The 24,938-nt window shown below is 46.2% G+C and overlaps 1 protein-coding gene across 7 annotated transcripts in view; it reads left to right on the top strand.

The window, feature by feature from the left end:
* The window catches only part of FNDC1 (fibronectin type III domain containing 1), an 84,433-nt gene that overhangs the window by 12,777 nt on the left and 46,718 nt on the right, over window positions 1-24,938 (top strand). For 4 of the 7 annotated variants that reach the window (XR_014021954.1, XM_081294243.1, XM_081294244.1 and 1 more), the window contains exons 2-4: window positions 11,603-11,797; window positions 14,766-14,852; window positions 15,286-15,354. The exons of 2 other annotated variants lie outside the window; for them this stretch is intronic. Coding sequence is in view for 4 of the 5 variants with exons in the window: in XM_081294243.1 (XP_081150369.1) it covers window positions 11,603-11,797; window positions 14,766-14,852; window positions 15,286-15,354 (351 nt within the window). In the remaining variant the exon portion in view is untranslated. The remainder of the gene's footprint in view (window positions 1-11,602; window positions 11,798-14,765; window positions 14,853-15,285; window positions 15,355-24,938) is intronic. One more of the 7 variants, XM_081294246.1, reaches the window with a different exon arrangement.

A 24,938-nucleotide genomic window follows, 5' to 3' on the forward strand; every position in this document is an offset into this window, starting at 1 on the left:
GAAGCTAGGAGAAGAGGTTCTTGCAGGAGGAGAATCACTCAGCTGTGGTTGGAGGGAGAGGAAGTTGAGGACTGAGAGATGAGGCTGTGGAAACAGAGAATCTTCTAGACACTCGGGAGGTCTGGTTCAGTGCACTGAACCCAGGCTTTCCCATGAATTCAGCGGCTCCTGATGGCTTTCAATTTTGCATCTTTGGTTCTGATTTCTTCCGGGCCTGCATTGATGGCTTTGAGTTGTAATTGCATCTGAGAGGCAATGAAGGAGTAGAAGGAGCCTGGTTTGGTTTTGGGTGGGTCTGGGTCTGAGGGTGGTCACTGACGAGCTGTGGGCATGTCACTTCACTCTCTAGGCTCAGCCTGAGGTCGATGGTGTGCAGAGCACTGGGTGGAAAGGCGATGGAGGGGGAAACCGTCTTGATGGTGTCGAGTTCTTTCTCATCACTGCTGAATCCCCAGTACCTGGCTTAGAATCTGAGGCGTAGTAGGTGCTCAGTAAATATCTGTTGGCCAAGAGAGCAAAATGGCCGAATGAGGCAGGTCACCGGCCAACGTTCCTTTCCTTTCTTCTCCTTACCTCCTCACGATCCTTTCTGTATCAAGATGAACTCACTGCATGGGTTTCAGCTCTTCAGGTGTGCCGAGCCTTCCTCCTTCCTTCCTGAGAGATGACTTGCTATGCCACCCTAGTCATTAAGACTTTGAGAACCATCACTAGGAACCTGGCTGTCCCTGGGTCCTTGTGACAGTGACTGCCCTCACGCTGACCTCTGCTGGGCTTCTTACTACCTCCCCCTGACACTAGCCTTGCCTCTTCTGAGGGATTTTTCAGGGGTGTTGGGAGCTAGATGAGCGGTGATCCCAGGGACAGGCCCAGTGGTCGACATAGTTAGACAATGACTTTCACTTTTCGGGAAAAGGAATGAGTTTTCCGGGAGTTTTCTCTGGCCGGCATGCTAAGCAGTCTGTAGTAGGCTGGGTTTAAGCTGGACCCGCAAACAATGGTGATTATTCAAGAAACTATTTCTTGGTTGTGAATTGAATTTGAAGAATGTGCAAAAGAGTCCCACAAAAGTCTGGAAAGTCCCCGTTGCTCCCTGGGTCTCTGCTGGTGTGTCCAGGGCAGGCGTGAGCCCTGCGCTCTGGGTCTGGCCCCGACCATTTGCTCTTTACAGCCCCTTGTATTCTTGTTGTTATAAGTAATTACATTCGTGGACTCCCTCCCGACCGTTCTGGAAAGCCAGTGGTCAAGATGGGGGAAAATCTTGACTTTTTTCCTGGAACAGTAGCTTTTGCTTACATTAATTTCTAAATAAAATGTCCCAGAGATTTAAAACCTCAAATCCTAACGACCGAGTTTTGCCAGCTCCGCTGGTGAGGAGCGCTCCATTCTCTGACTGTGTCATTTGGGGACAGACGTATGTACTCAAGTCGATGGCAGACTGACAAACAAAGCATGATCGTTGTCAAAATTAAATTCTCGGAGCAAAACCCTTAGAAACAATAACCGGAGAGATCAACATTGAAGCAGCTCTATTCGGAAATGCAGAGGCGAAGTCGTTGGACTTTATAGATCAGAAGGGGCAGCACAGCTGTTGATTTGGGCTCCTGATCACACAATGTCCAATTAGTAGCCGCTTAGCACAGGGAAAGGGCCTACTGGCTTCCTTGTGAACTTGGGAGCAGAGAGGCCAGGACTGGCTTGGGGACTTCTCAAGGACCTCAGGGACCCAGGAGTGCCCCATGTGCCTACTCTGCCGCCACTGCCCCATGTCATTATTCTCAAGCATGTCACCTTGTGTTGCAAGACGGCTGCTGCATCTCCACGTATCACGCTGACATCCCAGGAGGGGAAAGCGGGGAGGAAAATACAGAAGGCCACGAGCACATTGCAGACGAGCCGACCCTCAGAATCCTTGGCTGGAAGTGATAACCTCGCCTTGTCCTTAGCTACACTCCTTTGCATTTGTCCTCACTGCAAGGGAAATTGACAAGTCACCCTGTGGGGACATTTGCCTTCCAGCCTATAAGGTACAGGAAGGCATGGGACAAAGAAAATTCTGGCCTTGGCCTTGGGAGAGCCACATCGAAGTGTCCACCATGGCAGCTTCTGAATCCCATGCTAGTGGATAAACTCACCAATTAGGAAACTTGACTGGGAGTCATAAAACCCCACTGAAACAGGCCAGAGAACATCTAGAGGGAGAAGCCAGATTTATTTAAGAGTATTTGTTGGACAAACTACAGTCGGTCCTTACTGATTTGAGAATTTCATTTTTGCTCTGCCCCTTGCTGTTTATTTCGAAATAGAATTCCTTGATGCTTCACTTTCTGGTTAGGTTTTGTTTTTCTGCTTGGTTCTTTCCACATGAGAGAGGAGTGGGAGGGAGCGGATGAAGGGGTGATGTGGGTGAACTACATCATGGGCTCTCTTCCACTCCAGGTCCCCCCCCCAGCACACACACACACAAGGGAAGAACTTTGTGAGGTGCCATTAACCCTTGGGGTGACGCGAGTCCTTGGGACCAGGGGCTCTCACTGCCAGGAGCCCTGGCCAGGAGGCGGGGGCTCTCTCCCGGGACGCGCTCTCCGGGCTGAAGTACCTGGCTGCCTCCTGCGTGACCAGCTGATGTGTAGCAGCCAGGAGGAGCCAGGGGACATGGGTGTTGATTGTGGTTTCTAAAGTTCAGGCGTAAGGGTCACCTTTTTGCTTGGCATGAGGCCACCTGAAACTCGCCAAGATGGACCATACTTCCACAGAGACAACAGAAGCGGTGGTGGCACTGACAGTCTGTGGGGACAGCAGTGTGCTCTGACATAAGATTGGCAAGGGGCTCCCGGTTTGAGATTTGGATAGTCACCATGGGGCTTCTTTGAGCTGATGAGGGAAAAATGTGATTCACAATTGTATCCAGTGACATTCCGCGCCTGCAAGAGCACATGGGTATGTACTGGGATTCGAGCTCCTTGTTTGAATAAAATGATGCTTTGTTGTTATGGAAAAGCTGGAAAATGCCAGAGGGGCTGGGAACAACCTCAGGGAATTCAGGTTTAGCAGCAGCAGCTAGAGAGGTGAGCCCGTGGTCCAACAGGCTCCTATGTGCACCACGGAGAGCTGATGGCAGCCAGGAGTGGGGGTGTTGTAGCCCAGGCCCTTTTGAGTCTCTGTAGCTGTTCAGCGGTGCACACCACCCGGTCGAGATAGATGCACTCTTATTTAGTGGGGTGGGAAGACTAGAACCGTCAGTCAACGTTCTCTGGGGAAATTGGGGTTTGAGGAATACAAACCAGGGGACGTCTGCACAGCTGGGGCTGTTTCCTGGGCTGTCCTTGACCTCCTGGGGGACCTGGACATCTGCTTGTCTTGATGTTTCTTTCTGACTGACAACAGCCCTGTGTGGCTTCCCCTTGGTGGGGTCAGAGGTTTTGTGTGCAGAACTCTCTGAGCTCCCTGGAGTGTTTTCTGAGTTCAGACCCCAGAGACCCAGAGTTGGATCCCTAAAAAACCAGCGTGGAAATGCTGTAGCGCAGCCTGCGGAGCCTGTGCACGCTGGGAGTGTCAACACAGGAGCCAGGCTATTGTTTTAATCCTCAGTCTGTCTACTCAACACCGCCTCCCACCTCCCGCCTCCCAGGGAAAGTCGGCCATCTGTACATTTGTCCAGTGTTCCTTTTATGTCACACAGTCACAAAACAGCCTGTACTTTTCAGTTTTCTTTTCCCCCTTTGGTGGGGGAAGGGGAGGTCATGATTATTTAGCAAATATGATTCCAAGATCCATTTGAAAAATTATTTAAAATTCAGTTGGTCCTTTCCGTGTTTTGATAACTTGTTGACAACCTTCTGGAGATTTCTGTATTTTTAAATTTTCCTGTACTCCCTAGTATTATATGGGTAACAGCTGAGATTCCCTCCCTTTCCTCTCAGAGTCCTGCATCACATGGGTTTCTACCCCCAGGTCGTGCTGTAATTTTAGGACATCCTAACCTTTTCTGGCTTAATCTCCTGGATTTTTGGTCGAAGACTCTTACTTGCACCGAGACCTGTGTTTTCCTCATTTTAGAGTCTGGGAATTATTTGGCGGTTTCCAGTGGAAAGTAAAACTTGAATTTCAAACACAGATGAAGCGGGGAGGCTTGTGCAAACATGAAGGTTTTGTTGCGTTAGAGAGCGCTCTTGGGTATACTTGAGAAACAATTCTGGCATTTCCTTTGGAGTTTTACCAGGCTGGTCTACTTGAAGAGCCCTTGTGTCCCTCTGGGAGACTTCTTTGTAACTGAGGCTGTCCTCACCTGCTCCGGGCTGGGTGGGCTGCAGTTGTGCTCAGTGGGGAAGGGCCGTCTCTGCCAGCCAGTGTTGGCCTTCATTTCTTTGGGTGGGTCTACACTGGCTTCGGGGTAGATTCAAAAGGTTATTTTTGACTTTCACAGGAGATTTTACTGAAAGTAAAATTAGCTGGCCCCATACCTTTGGCGTCTGGTGAGGGCCCTGCTGACTGCACCGCAGCATGGCAGAGGAGGGGTAAGGGCACCAGCCTCTTGCAGAAGTGCCAAGCATACGCATGGCCTCGCCTAACCACAGCCCACTCTTGGAGAACTAACCAGGAACTATATTAATTTAAGTACTATGTTAATTCTTCTGAAGGGCATGCACCAGTGACCTAACTACCTCTCCCTAGGCTCCACCTCTTAAGGGACCCACCACCTCCCACATTGCCACATGGGAAACCAAGCTTCAGCCCACGAGCCTAGGGGGAGACTCTCCAGTCAGATCCAAACCATGGCGACTCTAACCATTGCCCACGCTCTCTCTTCATCCCCAGTCCCCTCTGTGTGCGACACCAAGAGCTGGTCTCACCAAGTCCCAAATCCCCCTTTATAGCCTCTTGAACAGAGATCAAAGGCAGCAAGTCCACTGGAACTCTGGGCCCTTTGGGGTCATGTGGCCACAGGCCTGTTGCCAGAAGAACTGGGGGAGGCTTTGCTGGATAGACAGAAATAACGTGTACCTTTTACAGAGCTCTTTGGATTCTTTGTTTTTAGAGAGATTTTTAGGGCTTGGAACTGAAAAGATGGAGGCAAGTGGGGAACTTTGGATCCGACTCTTCTTACTTTGGGGCATCCTAAAGGATCTGCACCAATTTCAGGGAAAAATGGAGGAGGCTGCCGTTGCTGAGGAGCCCTGTCCCCATCTGGGCACTGAATGAATTGCCTCTGGCTGGGGCCAAACAGATTAAGAAGCAGGAAAGATATTTAGACTTCATATTGTTTATCTTAAGCTATAAGACAAAGAATGTGTTACTTTTGGACTTTAAATGTTACTTGGGAATTTTGTGATGGGGGATTTATATGAAAATTGGGACTTTTTTTATATTGCTGGTCTCACATTATTAGAACATAATTGTCATTTCACCGCTTGAATTCTTGTGGTTTCTTTTGGACAGCACAAACTGGGCAAAGTTTGGGACTGGAACAGAACAGACCAGGAGTGGATTTTGTCCTATTGGTCACCTTGGCTTTGGAGTTGGCTAACAAGTGAGCCTCACTCATCTCGGAGCCTTCTGGGGTCTGGAGGGTGGGATTCCCTACTGACAACCCCAGGAAGACACGGGCTGGACATTGATGGAGATGGGGGTGGCTCCTGAAGTTGGGGTGAGCTCTTCCTGATCCTTACTCTCAGGGGCTATTGCAGATGGACCACAGGTTGATCATCACACCCAGTGGGGGCAGAGTGAGCCAGCCAGCGAGGAACGTGAGAGGGTGTTAGGAGGACTTCCATTCTCCGGTTTCACCAGGAGCCATCACTAGAGTGACACATCTGGCCTCTCTTCTATCCCATACTCCTCTGCTCCATGGCGGGTAGAGAGAGTTCCACCTCGGCTGCATGACTTTCTCTACCTGGGGATGTTAACGGATGGAAGCCACAGGCTTGTGTTTCTCCTCAGAGGGTCTGCTTTCCTGTGGGTGGCTGCATTCGGCTCTGCTCTGGCTCCCAGGTGGGACTGGCCACGTTGGGGCGCAGGCCCGTAGACTCCTGTCCCTGCCTGGGAAGCAGCAGGCTCAGCACCCCGTGGCCCAGAGCTGCAGTGGGGAGACAGGGAGCATGCAGGGCGGTGGGGGTGGCATGTTAGAACACATCCTCTGATTGGACTTTATCAGCAATAAACCTGCTGCTTTGATTTCTGATGTCTTTATTTCCCCCATTGGGTACTGAATTCAAACATTCATCATAAACAATTTCAGACTCCATGCTTCAAATTCAGGAAAAACTGCTGCATACAAACTTTCAGTTTTGATGTGTAATGTGTATTCATTGGTGCAGTAGAACCATATAGGCCCCTTTTTATTGCTTGTTCAAATGTATACTGCTCGCTATTTGAGATTTAACCAGTGGTTTTAAGAATCAGGGACTTGTGTCATACAGTATGACCAGGAGCAGTAAGGTGCAAAGAGTATCTCGAATCTACTTTTCAGACTTGATTTTGAAATCCAGTCAAACCAACTTTTAGTTCTTTAATTTTCTTCATAAATCTTTGGTAGAAAAGTGAAAGAATAAATAACATTTGTTTTTCTTACCACTACTGCATTAGTAATTGACTCAGAAAATATTTGGTTCTACCCAGCCGGCATGGTGGTAGGGGATTTTCCTCCCTCAGCTGTGGGTTTTAGCTTCAGTATCTGGAATGATCATGACAGTGAAGGCTGATCCAGTGCAGTTGCAGAAAGTAAAAACCTTGCGGGTTTATCAGTTGCTACTAGTTTCTAGATGGTGAGTCATGTACCTCATACTTACTAAATGCCAACCCTGCGTCAACACTGTCAACCATTAGGTCCATTTAGGGGCAGCCTAAAATCAGCCAGCTTCAAAGTTACAGTGGAGCAAAACCAAGGGTCTGAGAAAGTTCTTCCTTTGCTTCTCCCTGGGCTGTTGTTGCTCTTGGAATTCCTCTTTCCTTCCCATCCACATTCCTTTCTTCTTTTACTAACCTGGAGAGCTTAATGAAGTCACTATATGGCTTTAAAAGAAATGAAACACAACAAAGAAATAAACCATTGGAAGCAAGTTTCTGTTATGGATAACAGCCCCCAAGCAGGGCTTCCCAGGACCTGTGATGTATTTTACAACTCTGTATTTTCCCTCTCTTTATTCTGAGAAACTGCCCTTGACAGAGTTTGTTTCATCCGTGTGGATGTGTCTGTGCACTTGGCGATGGTTCTGAGCATCTGACTTGGGTGCTTGGGTGGTAAGGTCTGAACCAAGTGATTGAGCAGCAGGGTTCTGAGTTTCATTTTCAACATGTTCAGCTGGACACTCACATGGGACTTCCATAAAGGTGTAGGGAAAACTGGTGTGGACTGGTGAGTCTAGAAACAGGGGTGTGCAAGTCATCAGTTTTGCTAGTCTCTGGGGCCTGGGTAGCACCCACATTGCCCTCCCCAAAGCCACTCTGTGGTGGGTCTTTGTTACCTCTTGGAGCCCAACCCAAGGTTCTTCCAGAATCTTTGGGTCTGTCAGGGAAGGGAGTGAGGACTGGGTACAGGATGTGGTTCCTTGGCAAATCTCTATCCTTGCCTTCAGGCTGGGGTGGCTCAGTTCTTTTCCATACTTCAGCTTTTGTCTTAATTTCTAGACTCTCCTCATGGACCCAGACTCACAGAGGAGCATCTGGATTGAGACTGACTATCAGGAGGTTATCTGGATCAGCAGCTAAGGGGTTTCTCCAGGGGTTGAGGTCAAGGAGGCTTCTGGCCACTGACAGAGTCTGGCCAGCTGAGTTGAGTGAGTGTGTGTGTGTGTGTGTGTGTGTGTGCGCGTGTTTCCCCACACAGTGTTTTTCAAAAGTGAAAGTCATTACCAATTAATGTAAAATCGAGAGATTTCACACAAAATCAGGATTTCTAGTTTATTGGAGTTAGGGGGGAACAAAGCCAAACAAACAAAAACACAGAATATCTGATAATCTGGGCCTAAGTTCCTTTTTGTCCACAGGAGCCTGAGCCTGAATGTGCTTCAGGTGGCAGGTCCACTCTCCGTGGGGTGTCCCCCTTTCCTGTCTTCCTGCCCTTGTAGGCATTGGAGCTGGAGACCCTCAGGCTCATCTCATTAGTGTGACATCCTTTGCTTCAAGCTATTGAAGTCAGCCCTGAATGTGGTCACAGAGGACGTCAGAGTGAGAAGATGAGGGAGGGGCGGGTGAGATATTGTGCTCCATTGGCTCCCAAGAGTGGAGCCTGCAGAGGTTGGTTAGGTTGGCCCCTGAGGACTTAGGTCAGGGCTCAGGCTTCCTGAGGAGCCCATCAGCTCTGGAGAATTTCTTGAGTCCTGTCTGCTGAACCCTCCAGGGACAGGCATTGCAGAGGTGTTAGAGTCTACCCCTCTCCTTGAGCGCACGATCCACACTCTGACCCTTTAACCAAACTGGCTTCTGCAGGCCCTCTGGGATAAGACCTGGAGTTGGAACCAGACCAAAGTGTGGTCCGCGAAGTGTCCTTATTTTCCATTCCCAAACAAACCAGTGGACATCTCCTGGTGGGCCACGCACAGGGATGTCTAGGCTGGCATTGCCGAGTGTCTGAAAGATCACTGAAGCATCACTTTGCCACTCGGCACCTGGCAAGTGTTCTCCAGTCTGGATAAATTTACTGGTATGAATTATGCCATGGCTCTGTGCAGTATAAAATTGTTGGAGTCCTAGCAGACTCTTGCTGGCTGCTCCTCTGTCTGGAGCACCTTACCATCTGTCTCCATTCAGAGACAGCCTTGAGTGGGGAGTGGGGAAGGACGTGGACAGGAAATTCTTTTTATTTAACCCTAAATCCCTTCAGCTGCAGCTTAAGCCTATTTCCTAATCTTGCGTGCTGCGGAGACGCAAAAGCAGCAAATCCTGGTCCTACCTGTCACACGCCTGCTCTGAGAAATCAGCCCCAAAGGTCCCCCCATGAGGCTTTTAATTCCTGTGGTACTAACACTGGGTCTGTCCCTTTCTATTAAGAGTCGTGGTTCGTGAAACATGCAGCTTTAAAGAATGTACCTAGAAGCATCTTCCTGAAAACACTTACAAAGGGCTGCAGGTCTTCTTGTCTAGAAGACAAGAGGGAGGGTCTGGGCTGAATTTCTAAGAATATTTAAAAGTAAAATAAGGATCCCAGGTGTCGTGTGTCTTGTTGGGACTCCTGGATGGGTGTGCGTGGCTTTCCTGATGCTGGGTTGGTGCATCCTTTGTGAACTCACATGTGAGTTACCAATGATCCTATGCTGAGTAAATGCAAGGCTGCTATGATTTGGATAAATCCCCTGAATTCCAAGTGTTAAAGCTTTGAGTCTCAGCCGTGGAGATGTTGGGAGGTGGTGGCATCTTTAAAAGATGGTGCCTAATGGAGGTCTTAGGTCACTGGGGGCAAGCCATTGGAGGGAATGATGGGGTTCCAATCTTTCCCTCTGTTTCTCTTTTGTTTCCTGGTCACCATGAGGTAAGCAGCTTTGTTTCACCATGTGCTCTCACCAGATGAGCTGCCTCACTACAGATTCAAGAGCAAAGGGGCCAATCAATCATGGACAGAGACTTCCAAAACCATGAGCCCAAGAAAACCTTTTCTCTTTAGCAGTTGAATATTTCAAGTGTTTTGTTATAGTAATGGAAAGATGACTAACACAAAGACATAGCAGGGAAGAAAAATGAGTATATTTATATTGTTCTTCTTTTTCAGATAACAGTGGTAGAAAAAAATTAATATTTTTCTGGCCTCGGTGGTTGTGCACTGATTGAATCACTAGTGCCGGGAAGTGTTTGGGTTTCATAGCTCTCATGTTTCACAATGTCTGTTGAAGAGCGGACTTCTCCTACCAGAGCTTTGGAATTGAATTGTAAAGATAAGTGTTGTTAGTGTTTTCACGCATTCATTTTCTTCCTTGGGAGAAACACACACTGCTTCCCTTTGCAGTTTTTGGACATCTTGCTTTGCTTCTACACATGTTGGATTCCTGGAAATGATTATGCTGAATTTTCTTGTAGGCAAAGAAGGGCAAAAGAAAATTATAGAAGGGTAGGCACAATCACACATTTAAACTGCCCAGAAATGGCTGGCATGCCGTCTCTGTAGTACCAGTTTTCTCACCTGGGTTCCTCCATCACTGTATCACAGGAAGCTCACGTCTGGAGTTGGGAGGGGAGGTTTTGTGGACTTTGGTCTGTGCCCATAGTCTAACACCATGCTTTTGTCTCTTCAGTGGACATCCTTTCTCTAACCCTGCAAAATCCATCAGGTTCATACCCTTCGTTCATGCCTTGAATTTCTCCAGCGAGTTCTCTCAGGAGCTCTCTCCTTAGCCCCTGGTTTGACTTGAGATGCAGCAAGGCTGTCGGGAACAATGACACATATGTTAGAGTTGTCTGTATTTATTCTATTTGGAATTTTCTATTAAATTTAATTTTCAATTAAACCCACATTCTAACCAATGTATGTGCCATCCCTTTATTTTATGGGTTTTCAGATGAAGTTTTCTTAATATTACTAAGCTTAAGGTTTTCTTTTGTTCTCTAGGTTATTTTCCTCCCTGTTTTTAGAGTGCCTGGCATTATTTTCTTTCCCCCCAGTGTCAGGGTTTATTTGTTGTTGGTGGTTGTTTTTAATTACAACTGCATTCTGGGCCTGGTTGGGATGTGCGGAAGTTTCAAGGAGAGGGAAGATGAGCCCTGAAATAGCTCATCTCTGCAGAACTCTTCAGCACACCCCTAAGTGTTCTGCCAGGTGATCTTGGTCTTAGGCCTCGACACCAATTCTTCCTTGACCCTGGCATTATTGAATAGTCATTTTCACATCCAAGTTGGCCAAAAATTTGTTCGACTGTTGCATGAATATTTAGGCCTTATTTACCTTGCTTTACAGTATCAGTTATCTACAGCGAGCTGAGAGGTCTTGTTGGACAAAATGTTTCTTTTCATTTTGGTAAATTTGAAAATCAATATTTGGTTTTAGAACCTCATATCTGAAGGTAAAAAAGTAACGGTGCTTCTCTTTAATGTCTTACTGACAAAACATGGAAGCATTTAAACTCAGTGTCTGCAGATAAAGCCAGAGTTTTACTTCCCTGTCAAGCTGGTGATGGTTTGGGTTTGTTTTCTTTGTGGAAATGAGTTACTTCTGTTATCTTACTTTGAATACAATTGGTATTCTTCCTGATCACAGTATTTGGGTTATTCTTCTCAGAGGTGTTTTAAAGACTGTCCAACGGATCATACTAAATACTAAGAACTTATTTAATGTATGAATGCCTCTGGAGAATTGTCAAATTGCTGACTGGTTTCTCTCGCTCTGGCATGTCAAAGTAATCAAGGCAGAGAATGCCTAGCATTTATTCTAATTCATTTCATTTTTGGTTTAAATTTACCACCCACAGCTATCCAAAATACAAAGAAAGCTGGGGGGTTTGGTATGTTTGTTTTGCAGTCACACTGTAGCAATGTGCAAATACGACTGCACTTGGAGTCTTTAGAATCAGACAGAGGAAAGCCGTTGACTTTTTGCTAATGCTATCAGAGAACTTTCAACACAATTCTTTCCCCAATCTGCCATTACCTTAAGTTGATAGTTGCGCTGTTTGCATAGTTGACCACCCACTGAAGCCAAGGCACGTGAAACTGCTGTCCACTAAAATGGGCCTGAAAGTCACGTGGGACCCACCCAAAGAGGCTACCAGTAGACCCGTGGAGCATTACAACATTGCCTATGGAAAGTCACTGAAAAGTCTTAGATACATCAAGGTGAATGCGGAGACACACTCCTTCCTTATTGACGACGTGGGTAAGTGACTCTGTGCTCTTGCTGCCAGTCAGAACTAACTGTGTGCCACATCTCAGGATAACTATTTGCAAGACAAAGTATAGCCGGGATCTCTGGGGATGAGAAGCCAAGTGCTGCGACTCTCTCATCAGGAGTCTGGCCTGGGCTGACTGAACTCCTGCTCCCAGGCATCAAGTATTCCTCTCCAAATTAAAATTGCAAATGATTTTTAGTTTATGAATGTGCTTTTGGAAAATGCATTGGTCCTTTTTGTCTTATAGCAATGTGATTACCTGACAATTTGGTAGCCTAATCTGGAAACTTCTGATTTCTAAGCCATTTTATAATTAGGGATAATTCAAATACAGCTGATTCTTGAACAACATGGGTTCAAACTGTGCAGGTGCACTTACAAGTGGATTTTTTGTTTTGAGATTTGTGACAATTTGAAAAAACTTACAGAAGAACTGAGATCCTAAAAATATCAAAAAATTTAGGAAAAAGTTGGGTAAACATTGAATGCACAAATTCAAGAAGATAGTCCACATATCATTTATAACCATAACATACATGAATCCATTATTAAAATTTGTCAAAACTTAACACATATAAACTGTACATGATGCCCTTTACAGTAAGAGAAATCTAAATAAAGTAAAGGTGCGGTATTAAAATATATCTGTAGAAAACTAATTGCAGCACACACAGTGCTACTGTAATAACACCAAGGCCACCTCCTGTTGCTATCACGGTGAACTCAGGTGTGGCCGTGTCCTTTTAGGATGCCACCATGTACCACTCCTCATTTCCGTGTGAGCAGTTGTCTCCTGTGTAAATTGTGCGTCACAGAAAAAAGTGATCTCTCCAAGTTTTTGCTTATTTTGTCACCATATGTGGTGCATACAATATATAAATTATGTGCTACTTGACCCTTTCTGTTGTTGATAAGGTTTCTGGTCAACAACAGCTTCTTACTAGCTATGTTTGGGGGAGGCAAAGTTCTATGTAGATTTTTGACTTCACAGGGCTCGGTGCCCCGTCCCCTTGGTTGTTCAAGAGTCAATTGTAACACATCTTTGTAAAGGTGCACGTGGAATGTCATGCTAAGCTACAGCTGGTTAAAGATGTGATCTTTTTACCCACTTAAATTTCATTTTTAATTTGGTCCTGGAGGCTGGGAATATTCTGAGTCTCATTCAACGTGTTTTGTCCTCTAAGTGCAGACGTGGAGGTCTTAGACTCGGGCTTTGAGCTGCCTCCTCCGCATCCCTCTCTTTTGGACTCCAGTGTCTTAAACTCCATTGGCTTCGGCTCAACCTGAAGCTGGGTCATAAGGGAGTGACGGAGGGTGGCACAGAGATGACCAGGTGTCCCCCGGGCCACGTGAGTGCTGTCATCCTGGGTGGACCACAGTCAGCGTGAAGCTCCCCAGCACCCATCCCTGGCCTCAGCTTGCTGTACTGGTTCCTCCTCCACCTCCTGCACTGGACGGTTAGGTTTTCTGGTAGCAGAACAGAGATTGTGTAAGGGAGATGAAGGAGACCAGAATCCACTCCTCCTGGCTTCAGCTAAGCAGGTATTTCCTCGAATCTCTTCTGCATGGTGTGGCCACCCCGCCATCCAACTGCGAGGTTAAACGGAGATTCTGTCAGAGTGAAGGCCTGGGCAGGGTCACATCTACTCAAACCTTGAGTTGTTATGATTGCTGCAGAGAAGGAAAACATGTTACAAGAGAGTGGTAGAACTTGCTAGAAGCCAGTTTCTGATGAGTTAAATGTAGGGATTCAGACACATGTGGATTAAATTTTTTTGAAATACAAATAAGCTCAGAGTGCAGAAAGTGCCTGGTGAAGCAGGGTTTTGCATCCTGTCAGGACCTGGAGCACTTCCCCACTAGTTTGACAGTTCATGCCAAACCCCAGATGCCACCAGGCCCTGCCAGATTCAGACAGAAGTCACACCAGGCTTGAGCAGAGTAGGTGTCCCAGACTGTGTCATTCCAGTGGGTGGCGCGGAGCCTCTGGCTTGAGAACTGAATGAGGTTGTGTTGAGGAAGGCTCCTGGCTACGAGAAGGGCCACATGATCACTGCCGTACACAGAGCTGATGCTTATCTGTCTGACCCTCAGGGGTGTGATGTCCATGAGCTTCCATCTTTTTGGGGAATGGGCCCCTTCACTTGTTTTGAGGAAAACTGAGTGCTATTAGGGTTTTGTTTTCAAGCTGCAAGTTCAGGGGCACCCTCTTTGTAACAGGGCATCTAGGTTTCCTGTTGCACCCCAACAACTTCAGTAGGTCAGTCAAAGAGAGGTCTGGTATTTGACCCTGACCTCAATACAAAAATCAAAAAGTGAAGCCCAATTATCTCAAGTAACTGAGCATTTCCAAGATTCCAAGAAATATATATATATATTTTTTACTAGTGTTTTGTTGAAATGGTGAAAAACAATATGAAGGCAAAGTCTAGGGATCATTTTACTGTGAAAAGGAAAATTTCCCGAAGCTTTATGTAGTGCAACGAAGAGTTCCCATGTGCCATATTTTATGAGTTACACTGACATTTTCTTTCTTTCTTTTTTTTTTCCTGGAAATTTCAATTTGGAACTTCCAGGGGGAAATATTATTTATAGTTTTTGACAGTGTATTTTGAAATAGCAATAAGTGGACTGTGAGTTCCTATTTCTTACATTGATCTTAAAGTTAAAATCCCTAAGTGCCCTTTTTATTGACTGCTTATGAATCCAGATTTATTGCACATGCCTCGTACTCTGTACTAAATGCAGTTTGTGTTTGGGTCTGGCGTGTCTCAGCTGCGTGAGAAGAATGTTAGTGATTTGAGTAAAAACCATGGAGAAGGCTATCTTAGACTTGTCACTTAATTCAAACCTTTATATTTAGTTATAAAGCAAATAAGGAAGATGATTAGTGAGTCAAACTGTGTGATGCTTGGAGATTTGCAACGGTGGCTTGATATGAACCGTATGTTTCAGAGCCGGGGGTAGTGTACTTTGTGCTGGTTACTGCAGAGAACCACAGTGGAGTGAGCCGACCAGTTTACAGAGCTGAGAGCCTGCCTGGTAAGTCTCCTCTAGAATCAGAGGCTGTAGTTTTGTAACTTAGAATGGGAGAGGCCCCCCCACACACACACTTTTATCAAATCTATATAAATTTTGAATATGGAAAGGATTCCCAAGCAAGACCTTTTTAGATGTGCATAGCAAGTCAAAATATAAAAAACTAGGAGAGACTTATCCCTTCTTTTACAATAGTTTTAAAGTAGGTTATTGGCATTTTGTCTCCATTTTCCTTTCGACACTCACTAGAATAAACCCTGTGCAGAAGACCAAACATGGACTGTCCATAGGCTCAGGTGTGGAGCCACTAACATGGCCCCAGGCAGATCCTTTTGAATACCTGGAAATATCACTGAACTCTACAGTAAGGAAACACTGAAGTATGGAAACCAAATAGCCTTGTTTCTAACCATCCAGTTGCATTTCCCTAATTCAGGAGGTGAATGGATCAAGATTGATGGACCCTCCCTTAAGGGTCCAGCATCATTTAATGAAACCGTCACAGGTACTTGCTCCCTTGGTTCATGTCTTCACTGAAGCATCTCCTCTCAAGAGGACTGTGCTTCTGTCACACACATGTGCTCACAAACCTTCATTCGTGCCCATCGCTAAGCTAACACACGTGCCACACAGTCTCGGTCGATACGTTCTGTGCCTGGTGGACCAGACTGCAGCAGTGTTGCTCATTGCTCATTGTTCCTCTGTGTCCTTGTGGTGGTGGGGGGTGGGGGAAAGCATCTGCAACTACATCTGGGGAGATTGTCACCCTGTTAACCGGCAAATATGGTGGTCGAGATGGTAGTACTGGCCCATGGAGGGTTTTTACAACTCTTACTCTTGTGAATGGCATAAACAAAAGGAACCCACAAAGCAGTGGCTTTTATTGGCTAATATGTGGCATCAAGTCTTGCTCTCTTTCCTGACACTCTTTGGATATTTTCTTATGCGTTGGATAACCTGCCTTCCATCTCTGCTCCATATTTGTATATATATGTGTGTGGTATCATTTGGATGTTGATGTCGTCTGGTCATATTGTTTTACTTATTGAGAGAAGTGTTGACATTTCTTGTGTGTTGTTTCTTGAATATGTTTAATTGATGGTGAAAAAATAATACACAATGAATGCAGTTATTTCACGATGTGGCTGGGTGTTATCCCAAGACAATATGGTGAGGAATCATGTTTTATTTTCATGCACCATGTTTTTAAATACATCAGTCTGGTGTTGTTGTGCAGAGAAAGGTGAGTATGTTGAAACTAATGACCATATTATGTTTCTCAAATCTGTTTTGCTGGTGTGGATGGTTTAAAAATCTCTTTAATATAAATGGGGTAGAAGAAGAAAGCAGTCAGCAAAGACAGCTGGCTTTGGGGTGAGGTGATACGTTCTTGTTCAGATATGACGAACTCGAGGTGGCTGTGGGGCACGGCAGTGGGGCGGTCCTGATGGTGTTTGGAGTGAGGAAATAGGAGTTGGAAGAAGGAAGGGAGAGCTAGACATGGATTTAGGGTCATGCCATAGGGGCACACTTGAAGCAGAAAGAGTACAGAAGAGAGGCTGGGAAGAGAGAAGGGCAGGAGGCCAGGCATCGAACTTGGAAATCCCCCTTCACCTGCAGAGGACATGTTCCAAGACCCCAGTGGATACCAGAAACGAAGATAGTACTGAGGTTTATGTATTCCATTTTTTTTTGTTATATGCACATATCAATGATAACTTTAACTTATAAATTAGATGCAATAAGAGGCTAATGACAATAATTAATAATACAACTGCTTTAACAATACACTGTAATAAAAGCCATGTGAATGCAATCTCTTTCTCCCTCCCTCTCTCAAAGTAGTTTTACTGTATTCCCCTTCTTGTGATGATGTGAGATGGCCCAATGCCCACGTGATTAGAGGAGGTAAGGTTTATGGCGAAGGCACCGTGATACAGCCTGAGGCTATATGCAGGCCATTACTTGAACCAAAGCACTGTGGCATTTGTGACAGCCAACCTGACAGTCAAGAAGGCTAAGTGAACGTCTGGAGGGTAGTGTATACATTATGGATATGCTGGACAAAGGAATGATTCAAGTCCTGGGTGGGATGGAGGGGGATGACCTGAGATTTTGTCACATTGTGTAAAATTGAGTGCAATTTAAAACATGAATTGTTTCCATTCAATAATTTTGCGCCACAGTTGACTACTGGTAATTAAAACCTGGAAAACAAAACTTTGGATAAGAGAGGCTACTGCATGCTTGCAATATGTGCAGAATGGGAAAGGATGTTTAATTCAGAGGTGCTTACATGTTATCAGACTCACATAAACATTTCACTGATGGATATACATGCCTTGTGTATGAATCTTTTATTTTGTAATGTAAATAACCATTTATTTTTACAATTTCTGTGATAAAGTCTTTTTAATGACCTTAGTTTTAGAACAAGTAATTTTCTTGCTTTTTTGTAAGTAATTAATTTCTCTTGCTTTCTTTCCTAGAAATGCATGCGGGTGTGTGCATGTGTGTGCATGTGTGTATATGCATGCATGTGTGTGTGCATGTGACCCTTCTGAATAAGTAAGTGTCGCAGAAATCCTGGGTGTCAGGGATTATAAGAGGATTGGGTTGTGGCTCATGGCTGGTTGTATGTCTGATGAGGTTATTTAACCCCTCTGTCTGCAGGAGCTCCGTGGGCTGTGGTTGCCAGAGCGCTCTGCTAGAAAACACGATTTGTTATATAGTATGATAAAAAAGATACTAGGAGAAATTGCTAGGTAAAGCCTCTTGCACATGTGATAGAAGGCACAACTTAAAACACAAAACAATCTGCCGATATCCGTGATGCTTATACTTGGTTAAAGTGCTCCAGGAGAAAAAAAATCACATTGTTATAGAAAATAACATGATTAATTTATAAAATATATTGATATATTAAATTATCAATGTATTTATACCTTTATTTTTGAAAAAAATGCTGTGCTTTTGTTCTGAGAAATGGTTAAATATATAATACTTTTGTCAAAGAGAAGTACTCCAAATTGTACTTCTTCATTCAAAGGAAGGGATTTTTCCTGTGTAGCATGAGCACAGGCACCTGGTGTGAGGCCTGGAGGGGTTTGTCTGTGTCTGGAACTACAGCCTTTCCTGTTCTTCAGGGCTTTCATTCTGCTAGAAACCGAGGCTTGAGTTCAGATTCCAGAAGGCCTCGTTTGGTTGGCTTGGACCTCTCTGGACTGAATTATCTTTGCCTAAAAATAGGATGTTGGTGATTTAACTAATTCCTCTGGTGCCTGCGCTTTTCCAAGCACAGGTTCTTCTGCTGGAGATACACAGGAGCAGGACAGACAGGAGCTCACCCGACAGAAACTTATATTTTAACAGGAAAGAACATGGTAAATAAAAAAGCAAAAAATAATGTATATCGTCTGGTAGTTTGCTAGGGCAAAGCACCCCAGCCTGGGGGCTTAGACAGCAGCAGTTTATCTCAGGGGTTCTGGAGTTGAGCAGTCAACGTGCCTGCGGCAGGATTGGCTTCTCTGAGGCTGCTCTCCTTGGATGAAATGCAGATGGCACCTTCTGGCTGCATCCTTGCGTGGTCCTTCCTCTGTGGGCTGTATGCCCTGGGGTCTCTGTGCATCCGAATCTCCTCTTTTTATAAAGACACCAGTTGTATTAGTGTACCCCAATTGTCTCATTTTGACTCAAATTACCCTTAAAGACCCCATCCCTAATGAAGTCCCATTTTGAGGTACTGGGGTTAAGACTTCAACATATGAATGGGGGGAAGGAGATCATTAAACCTAGAATACAATCACAAATTATTTGAAAAATAATCTGCACTGTGACCTAGAACAAGCAAGTGGAGAGCTCTGGGCTTGGGAGCCCAGTGATAAGATGGTGACATCAAGGTGAAACCACGCAGGTGTTGCGTTCCATGAGTAAACACTCGGGGTCACTCCAGGTGAAATGGGCTGCACGAAATAATCACACAGAGACCAAGAAATACCTTTTTCTTTGGGTCCTGTGACAGCTCCTCTGACCTTAAGTGTCTGTGAAAAGAGAGAGAGACATCGGAATTCTTTATTCCTATATAGGGAACACACAAGGGGAGGTTCCATGAAACATTCTATCCCAAAAGAGCAAAGGGGTAGGATTACAAAGGAACAGGTGAGTGTAGCTCAACCCCTCTGGGTGCCGCCTACTCCTAGGGCCACGCCTTGTTAGATTTGTTATCTGAAGGGAAAAGCCCGAGTCCTGAGTCATGGCACTACCACGCCAGACTACGGTGATCTTTCAGATCCTCGTGGTGCATCAGGACTTAAAAGTGTGTGCATTTGGATGGGCTCCCCACGTGCAGGGATTTTCATGATGAATCTTGTGAGGAGGAGGAAAGAACATACTAGAGAGTTTTGGAAGGTTCACAGGATATCAGTGATTGATTGACTCTCAAATTGGTCACTTGTCCAAATAGAAAAACTCTCAGGACTTAGAAATGAGATGAAGCAAAACTGCCACTTCAGGGCAGACGTTTGGGCTTCCTGCAGAGCACACATCCCCTGTCCCCGTCAGGAAGTTTCTCCCTCTTGTTGGGATGTAGACCCATATCCTTGTGCTGACATGGGGACAAGATGACCCACTGCTCACTTACTGGAATACTAGTATCCAACATCTCTGTAGACTTCTTTTTCTGTGAGCTGTTTAACTTTTTTCTGTGGCTGCATTTGGGGCAACGGGGCCAGGCTGGGGACATGTCCCAACTTTGCTACTGACCAGCCTACAGATTTGGCTGGGCCAGCTCTTCTGCTTTTGCCAAAATTTTCATGTTGGAAACCATGTTAGACTCTGGTTAATTTTAGCTCTTAATATACTCAGATCTATTTTTAATGATTTTTATAATTTTCTAAAGATCTAGATCTGTGCTTTTCTCGAACTGTGGAGGTAACCCCATCTAGTACTAAAACAAAAGACTGCTTTTTGCTTTTTGTTTCTTGACATTTTATTTTAGTTCATGGAGGCTGCTGACTTCCTGGGCATTAAGTAGCACTTGGACTCAGGATGAGTGGAGAGTCCACAGCTCTTCTCTGGCCCTTTCCTGCCAGCACCTGGGTGCTGTGTACCTGTGGTCCCTCTTTACTGTACCACCCCTGGCCTCCGCCTATGTCCTGACTCCAGCGCACTTGGCTTGTGATGTGTTTTTCCACCAGGTGTCTGGGCCATGTTTGTATCCATGGTAATGGACTATTTGATCTTCCCGCCTCCTGGTGTCTAATGACCACCTCCTGCCATAGAGTCCAGAGTTGGGGACCGAGTTGTTCCCTCCGCCATCTGGAATTCTGAATGCCACTGTCTGAGACAGCCATGTCCCTTCTTCCGTCTCTTGCTGGCATGAGCTTTCTTGCAGGCCTTGTCAGGCTCTGGATCTACAGTCCCCGGAAGGCCGACTTCATACACAGAGCACAGTTAGACCCTGGGCAGGACAGCGTGAGGTTCATCTTTGGAACTCTAACCTAGCATTCCTTTAATCAGAAATGCCTGTGGATTTACAACACGTGTGCCCCAAGCATGCATTCTCTCTTTTTTCTATCAATATTTCATCAAGATTTTCAGGGACATATCCTTGCCAGTTTGGTTAGATAAATATGACTGATGTGGAAATTGAAAACTCTGAACTGAGTATCTTGAGCCCATAATCTCCGCATTTTGCATGTCTAAGAGAGACAAAGTACAGGCCAGGAGCTGCCCTGCCCCTGAGGAAGGCCAGAGCTTCTTATCTAGATCTCTGCAAATTCATGTATTAGTCCTAAAAGGAAGCCCTGTCTATTTAAGGTTATCAACCTGTTGCCATTATGTAACGGCATCTTTCATTGCAAATGATCTCTCCTTTCATTGCTGCCTGATCCTCAACTCCAACCACTGTATTAGGGGGTGGATTGGGCCCGGGATAGGAGCCAGTGGCCTGGGCTAGGGAAGGGCTACCCCAGAGCTCCTCTTCCAATGGCTCAGTGATGTCTACATCAGAATTACAAGGACATTGGCAACTGGCATTGATCTTATAGATAAGCCACTGCCCTGGATGGGTCAGAGAACCTAGCCCTGTCTACACAGTGGTAGGACAAGGGAGATGCCCCCAAAAGACTTGCAATCTGTGAAAACTGAGAGAGACATTCACGTAGGCAGTCACAGAGCCTTCTGGTTCTTGCTAGGAACAAGGGTTTCACTGCCAGCCTAACCAGTCCCTTGCGGTCATTAATAGTGATGGCTGTGTCTGCCATCAACTTGGCATCCTGAGACCTAGCACAGCCTCAGTCCTAGACGGTGAGTGAATTCATGGGCGCAAAGTAATTTTCACTGATATTCCTAGGCTCTTGATGTTGAGTCTACCAGGGTCAGTTTCAAAGTCAGCAACTGATTGACAGGATGACATCCTGGAGCCACCAACATATTATAATTCTTAGAACTTCAGAGAACAGAGTAATATCAGGAGTCCACAAAGGCATGAAGGAACTGTCCACCCCTGTGGACAGTGTTCTCTTGAGGGCCCGGCACTGAAAATGTCATTTTAAAGTTTAAAATGAGCACCACAATATTATGGAGTAGTCTACAAAATTCAAATGCAATCTTCCCCCCACACCCCGTACTGAAAATTGAACACAGGGGTGCTATACTGAGTCACACCCCCAGCCCCTTTTATTTTATTTTGAAATGAGGTCTAGCTAAATTGCTGACTCTGGCTTGAACTTGCGATCCTCAGTCTCCCGAGTTGCTGGGATTACAGTTCTGTGCCACCAGACCTGGCTCAAGTGAAAATTTGAGATAAAAACAAAGACTGTGAACAAATTGCCTTGCTCCAGGACTCTGCAGATCAAGTTCATTTTCTTTGCTGTTAGGTAAACTTTAGTGAAAAGGTTGAGGAAAGCTTGGTTAAGTGATCAAGCGACGCAGCCCTTTTCCTGTGAAACAAATAGACAAAGCAACCTGGTGGAACCCCAGTGGCCCTAGGTGGCTCCAAGTGTCTGCTTTGTTTCTGAGAGGGGCCTGGCCACTTTCTCTCCTCTTTTCTATGCACTGACTTTTATGTATAGGCCTTTCCTGGCTTCTTCACCCCATGACATCCTGGATGTTCCTGCGGGATCTTAGAAGGGGGAAGAGGGTCTCTGTGTACTAGGCCGTCCCAGGGAGCCTCAGAAACCTGGAACTAAGGCCTTCATGCTGGCCGGTTTGTCTGAAAGTCTGTGTGCCCCAAGCATGCATTCTCTCTTTTTTCTATCAATATTTCATCAAGATTTGCCAGCTTGGGAGGTCAAGTCCTTATTTTCCCCTTTTCTCTTGTCCATCTTGCTCCTAAGACCTTCTCTCCTCTCCAAGCCCTGAAAAAGCAGCAAGGCTTTACTGACCCCTCGCGCTGGCCGAGGGGTGCCGTCCGGGTGTCTCTGAGGGTGGTGGGATGTATGGCATCTGGCTTTTCCTCCTCTGGTCTTCCCTGGGAGCACTAGGGATGCTTCTCCGTTTAAGAGGAATCAGGCATGGGAAGATCCCGATGGCACCGACTTCCTTTTGGGGCCGCAGGCCGCTGCGAGCCTGGTTGACAGCTCTGTAGGCAGGATGCGTGGACCTGAGGGTCTCGGGTGCTGACCACCAGATCTTTCACCTGGGGCTTTCAGAGCCTCAGAGAACCTGCTCCCAGGGCTGGGCCCTACCCGTGCCACAGTGTGGCCAGTGGAGACACCAACACTGCCACCATCAGAGCTTGCAAATGAGAGCTGAAGGGGAGAGGTCTGGGGCTACAGATCCCACGGCCCGGGTTCCCACTCCAGCTCAGGGCCTGCATCTGCCGGGCTGGGACCCGTTCCCTCCACCTTGCTGAACCTCGTTGTCTTTGTCAGCAAACAGGTGGCTTGTGAGCTATTGTGAGGACATGTGCCCAAGGGCCTGATACTGGTGGGTGACACTCTGAGGATGGATTCCTTTTCCCCTTGTTTTTGTTAACTAGCTGGGCTTATTTAAGCACAATGTGAAATTCACTAAGTAAATGGTGAAAAAGGATGGAGGTTATTTGTTAGAGAGGAAAATGCGGCCCTTCAAGGACTTGAGAGGAAGCCCGGCCAGGCATGGCATGATGCTGGGCTGCCTACACAGCATGCCCCTGGAGACATCCCGGCTGTCTTGGCTTGAGTAAGTCCCCAGCAGTGTCTCCTGATGGTGTGTTTCTCAGGACACGTCCCTGTTGTTGAGAGACACGATTGCATTGCAAGTATTAGGTGTGTTGAAAAGAGATTTCTGAATCCTCTCAAAGATGGCTCAGGAAGATCGTGTGTCAGAATTTCCTCTGGAAGAACGAGCTCTAGACATTGGTAGACATTAGTGAGAGGTTGGTGTAATGAACCTTATCTCAGAGAAGCCAGCCAGACTGGGCCTGGGCCTGTTTTCAGGGTGTTGAAACTACCAAGCCAGTGTCCTGTCTCCATCTGGCTGTGGATGGTTGGCCTTCGCTGCTCTTTAACACGATCCCCTCCCTTTCCTGCCCCCTTCCTTCTTTCTCCCCTCTGTGCTCTCCCTTCCTCATCTTGCCTATGCATCAGGGATGCACAGAAGGCCCAGAACCTCACCTGGTCCTTCCAGACGTGGAGATGAGGGTGCATTTTCACAAGCTGCAGGTGATTCTGAAGTACACCGACCCTTGAGCACCTGGTCTCTGGTGGAAGTGCCCGGCCTCCCTCCTGCTCTGTGGGCAAAGTGTCCACAGTTATATTGAAGGCTGATGCTGGGGATGATGGGGCAGAGGGTGGGCATCACAGGCCCATGATAATGCAGGCCTGCTCTTTCAGCCATGGGGACAGGGAGAGGGCCATCATTGTGAAGTTTTGTGGTCAGCACAGTGGGCCATCAGACAAGTTGGTGGGATGATCCCTGGACTCCTCGAAGTCATGGACTGATACCTGCAGTGTGCTGGCCTTCTGTCACACCAGTGAAGAGTAGGGGAGTCGAGCATGTTAGATGTGGATGGAGATGAGGACTAGCTAGCGCTTCTGGTTCACGAGGCCAAAAAAAAAAAAAAAATCACATGGACGTGGACAGCTTCCTATTTGAGAAGGTTGTCAACATAAAGGGTTTGGGGCAAATTTCTTTTGCCCTTATCTGGTTTTCAGTGACCCTGTGTGCAAAGCTTAGAGCTAAGTTCTGTGACATGTTCCTGTTCAGAGGGGGCTGCCCACGTAGGTAGCAGTCTGATGAAAGAGGGACTCCATTTTTGCCATTGCCACTGTGGTAGTCAGTTTTCTGTCACTATAACGATTTCTCAAGGTACCAATTTATAAGAGGAAAGGGGTTATTTTGGCTCACAGTTTGGAGCTTTGGAATTTAAAATTGGTTGACGCCATTGCTTGGGTCTGTGTGAGGCAGCACATCACTTGACAGTATATGTTACATGTGGCAGAGCCCAACCACCCACTCATGGCAGGGACACCTTCAGGGACGAGCCCTCAGCGACTTCAAGACCTTATCTCTTAAAGGTTCCACCACCTTCCAATGGCTGGGGATCAGGACTTTAGTACATGGACCTTTGGGCTCCAAATAATAGCTACATAACCTAGCACGCTTAATGTCTTCGAGGTAGGAGCCTCAATACTTTACATGGATCATATTACAAAACCCAACATGATATACACTGTTTCACGGAGGAAGAGACTGAGGGTGAGGAAGAACTCTAAAGTCACCCAAAAGTAATAGATTTGATGCAGACTGAGTTTTGAGCTGGCATCAGCCCAGTTTAGAAGCAGCCAGGTTTAACCAGCATAGAATTTTAAGTGGGCAAAGCATCATGTGGAATTTTGATTTTTTTTTTTTTTTACTGAAAAGAATAGATTTTATTTTGGACAACTTCAGAATATTTGCCCATTTTCAAAGCTGGTGGTCCAAGTCAGGAGAAAGATCCCAGTCCTGCCTGGCTTTCTGACATCCACTGCAACAAGGGGTGGTATGATAATTGATGTGGGAGTTCTGTTATCGACCAGCTCTGAGTATGGATTACCTGGTTCTGTTGGACCCAGAGTGACCCAGGAAGTGTGTCCTGCCAGGGCTGAGATGCACTCAGTGCTGGTG

Source organism: Spermophilus citellus (assembly GCF_964194105.1).
Source record: "Spermophilus citellus genome assembly, chromosome: 5".
In the NCBI taxonomy this organism is placed as follows: domain Eukaryota; kingdom Metazoa; phylum Chordata; class Mammalia; order Rodentia; family Sciuridae; genus Spermophilus; species Spermophilus citellus.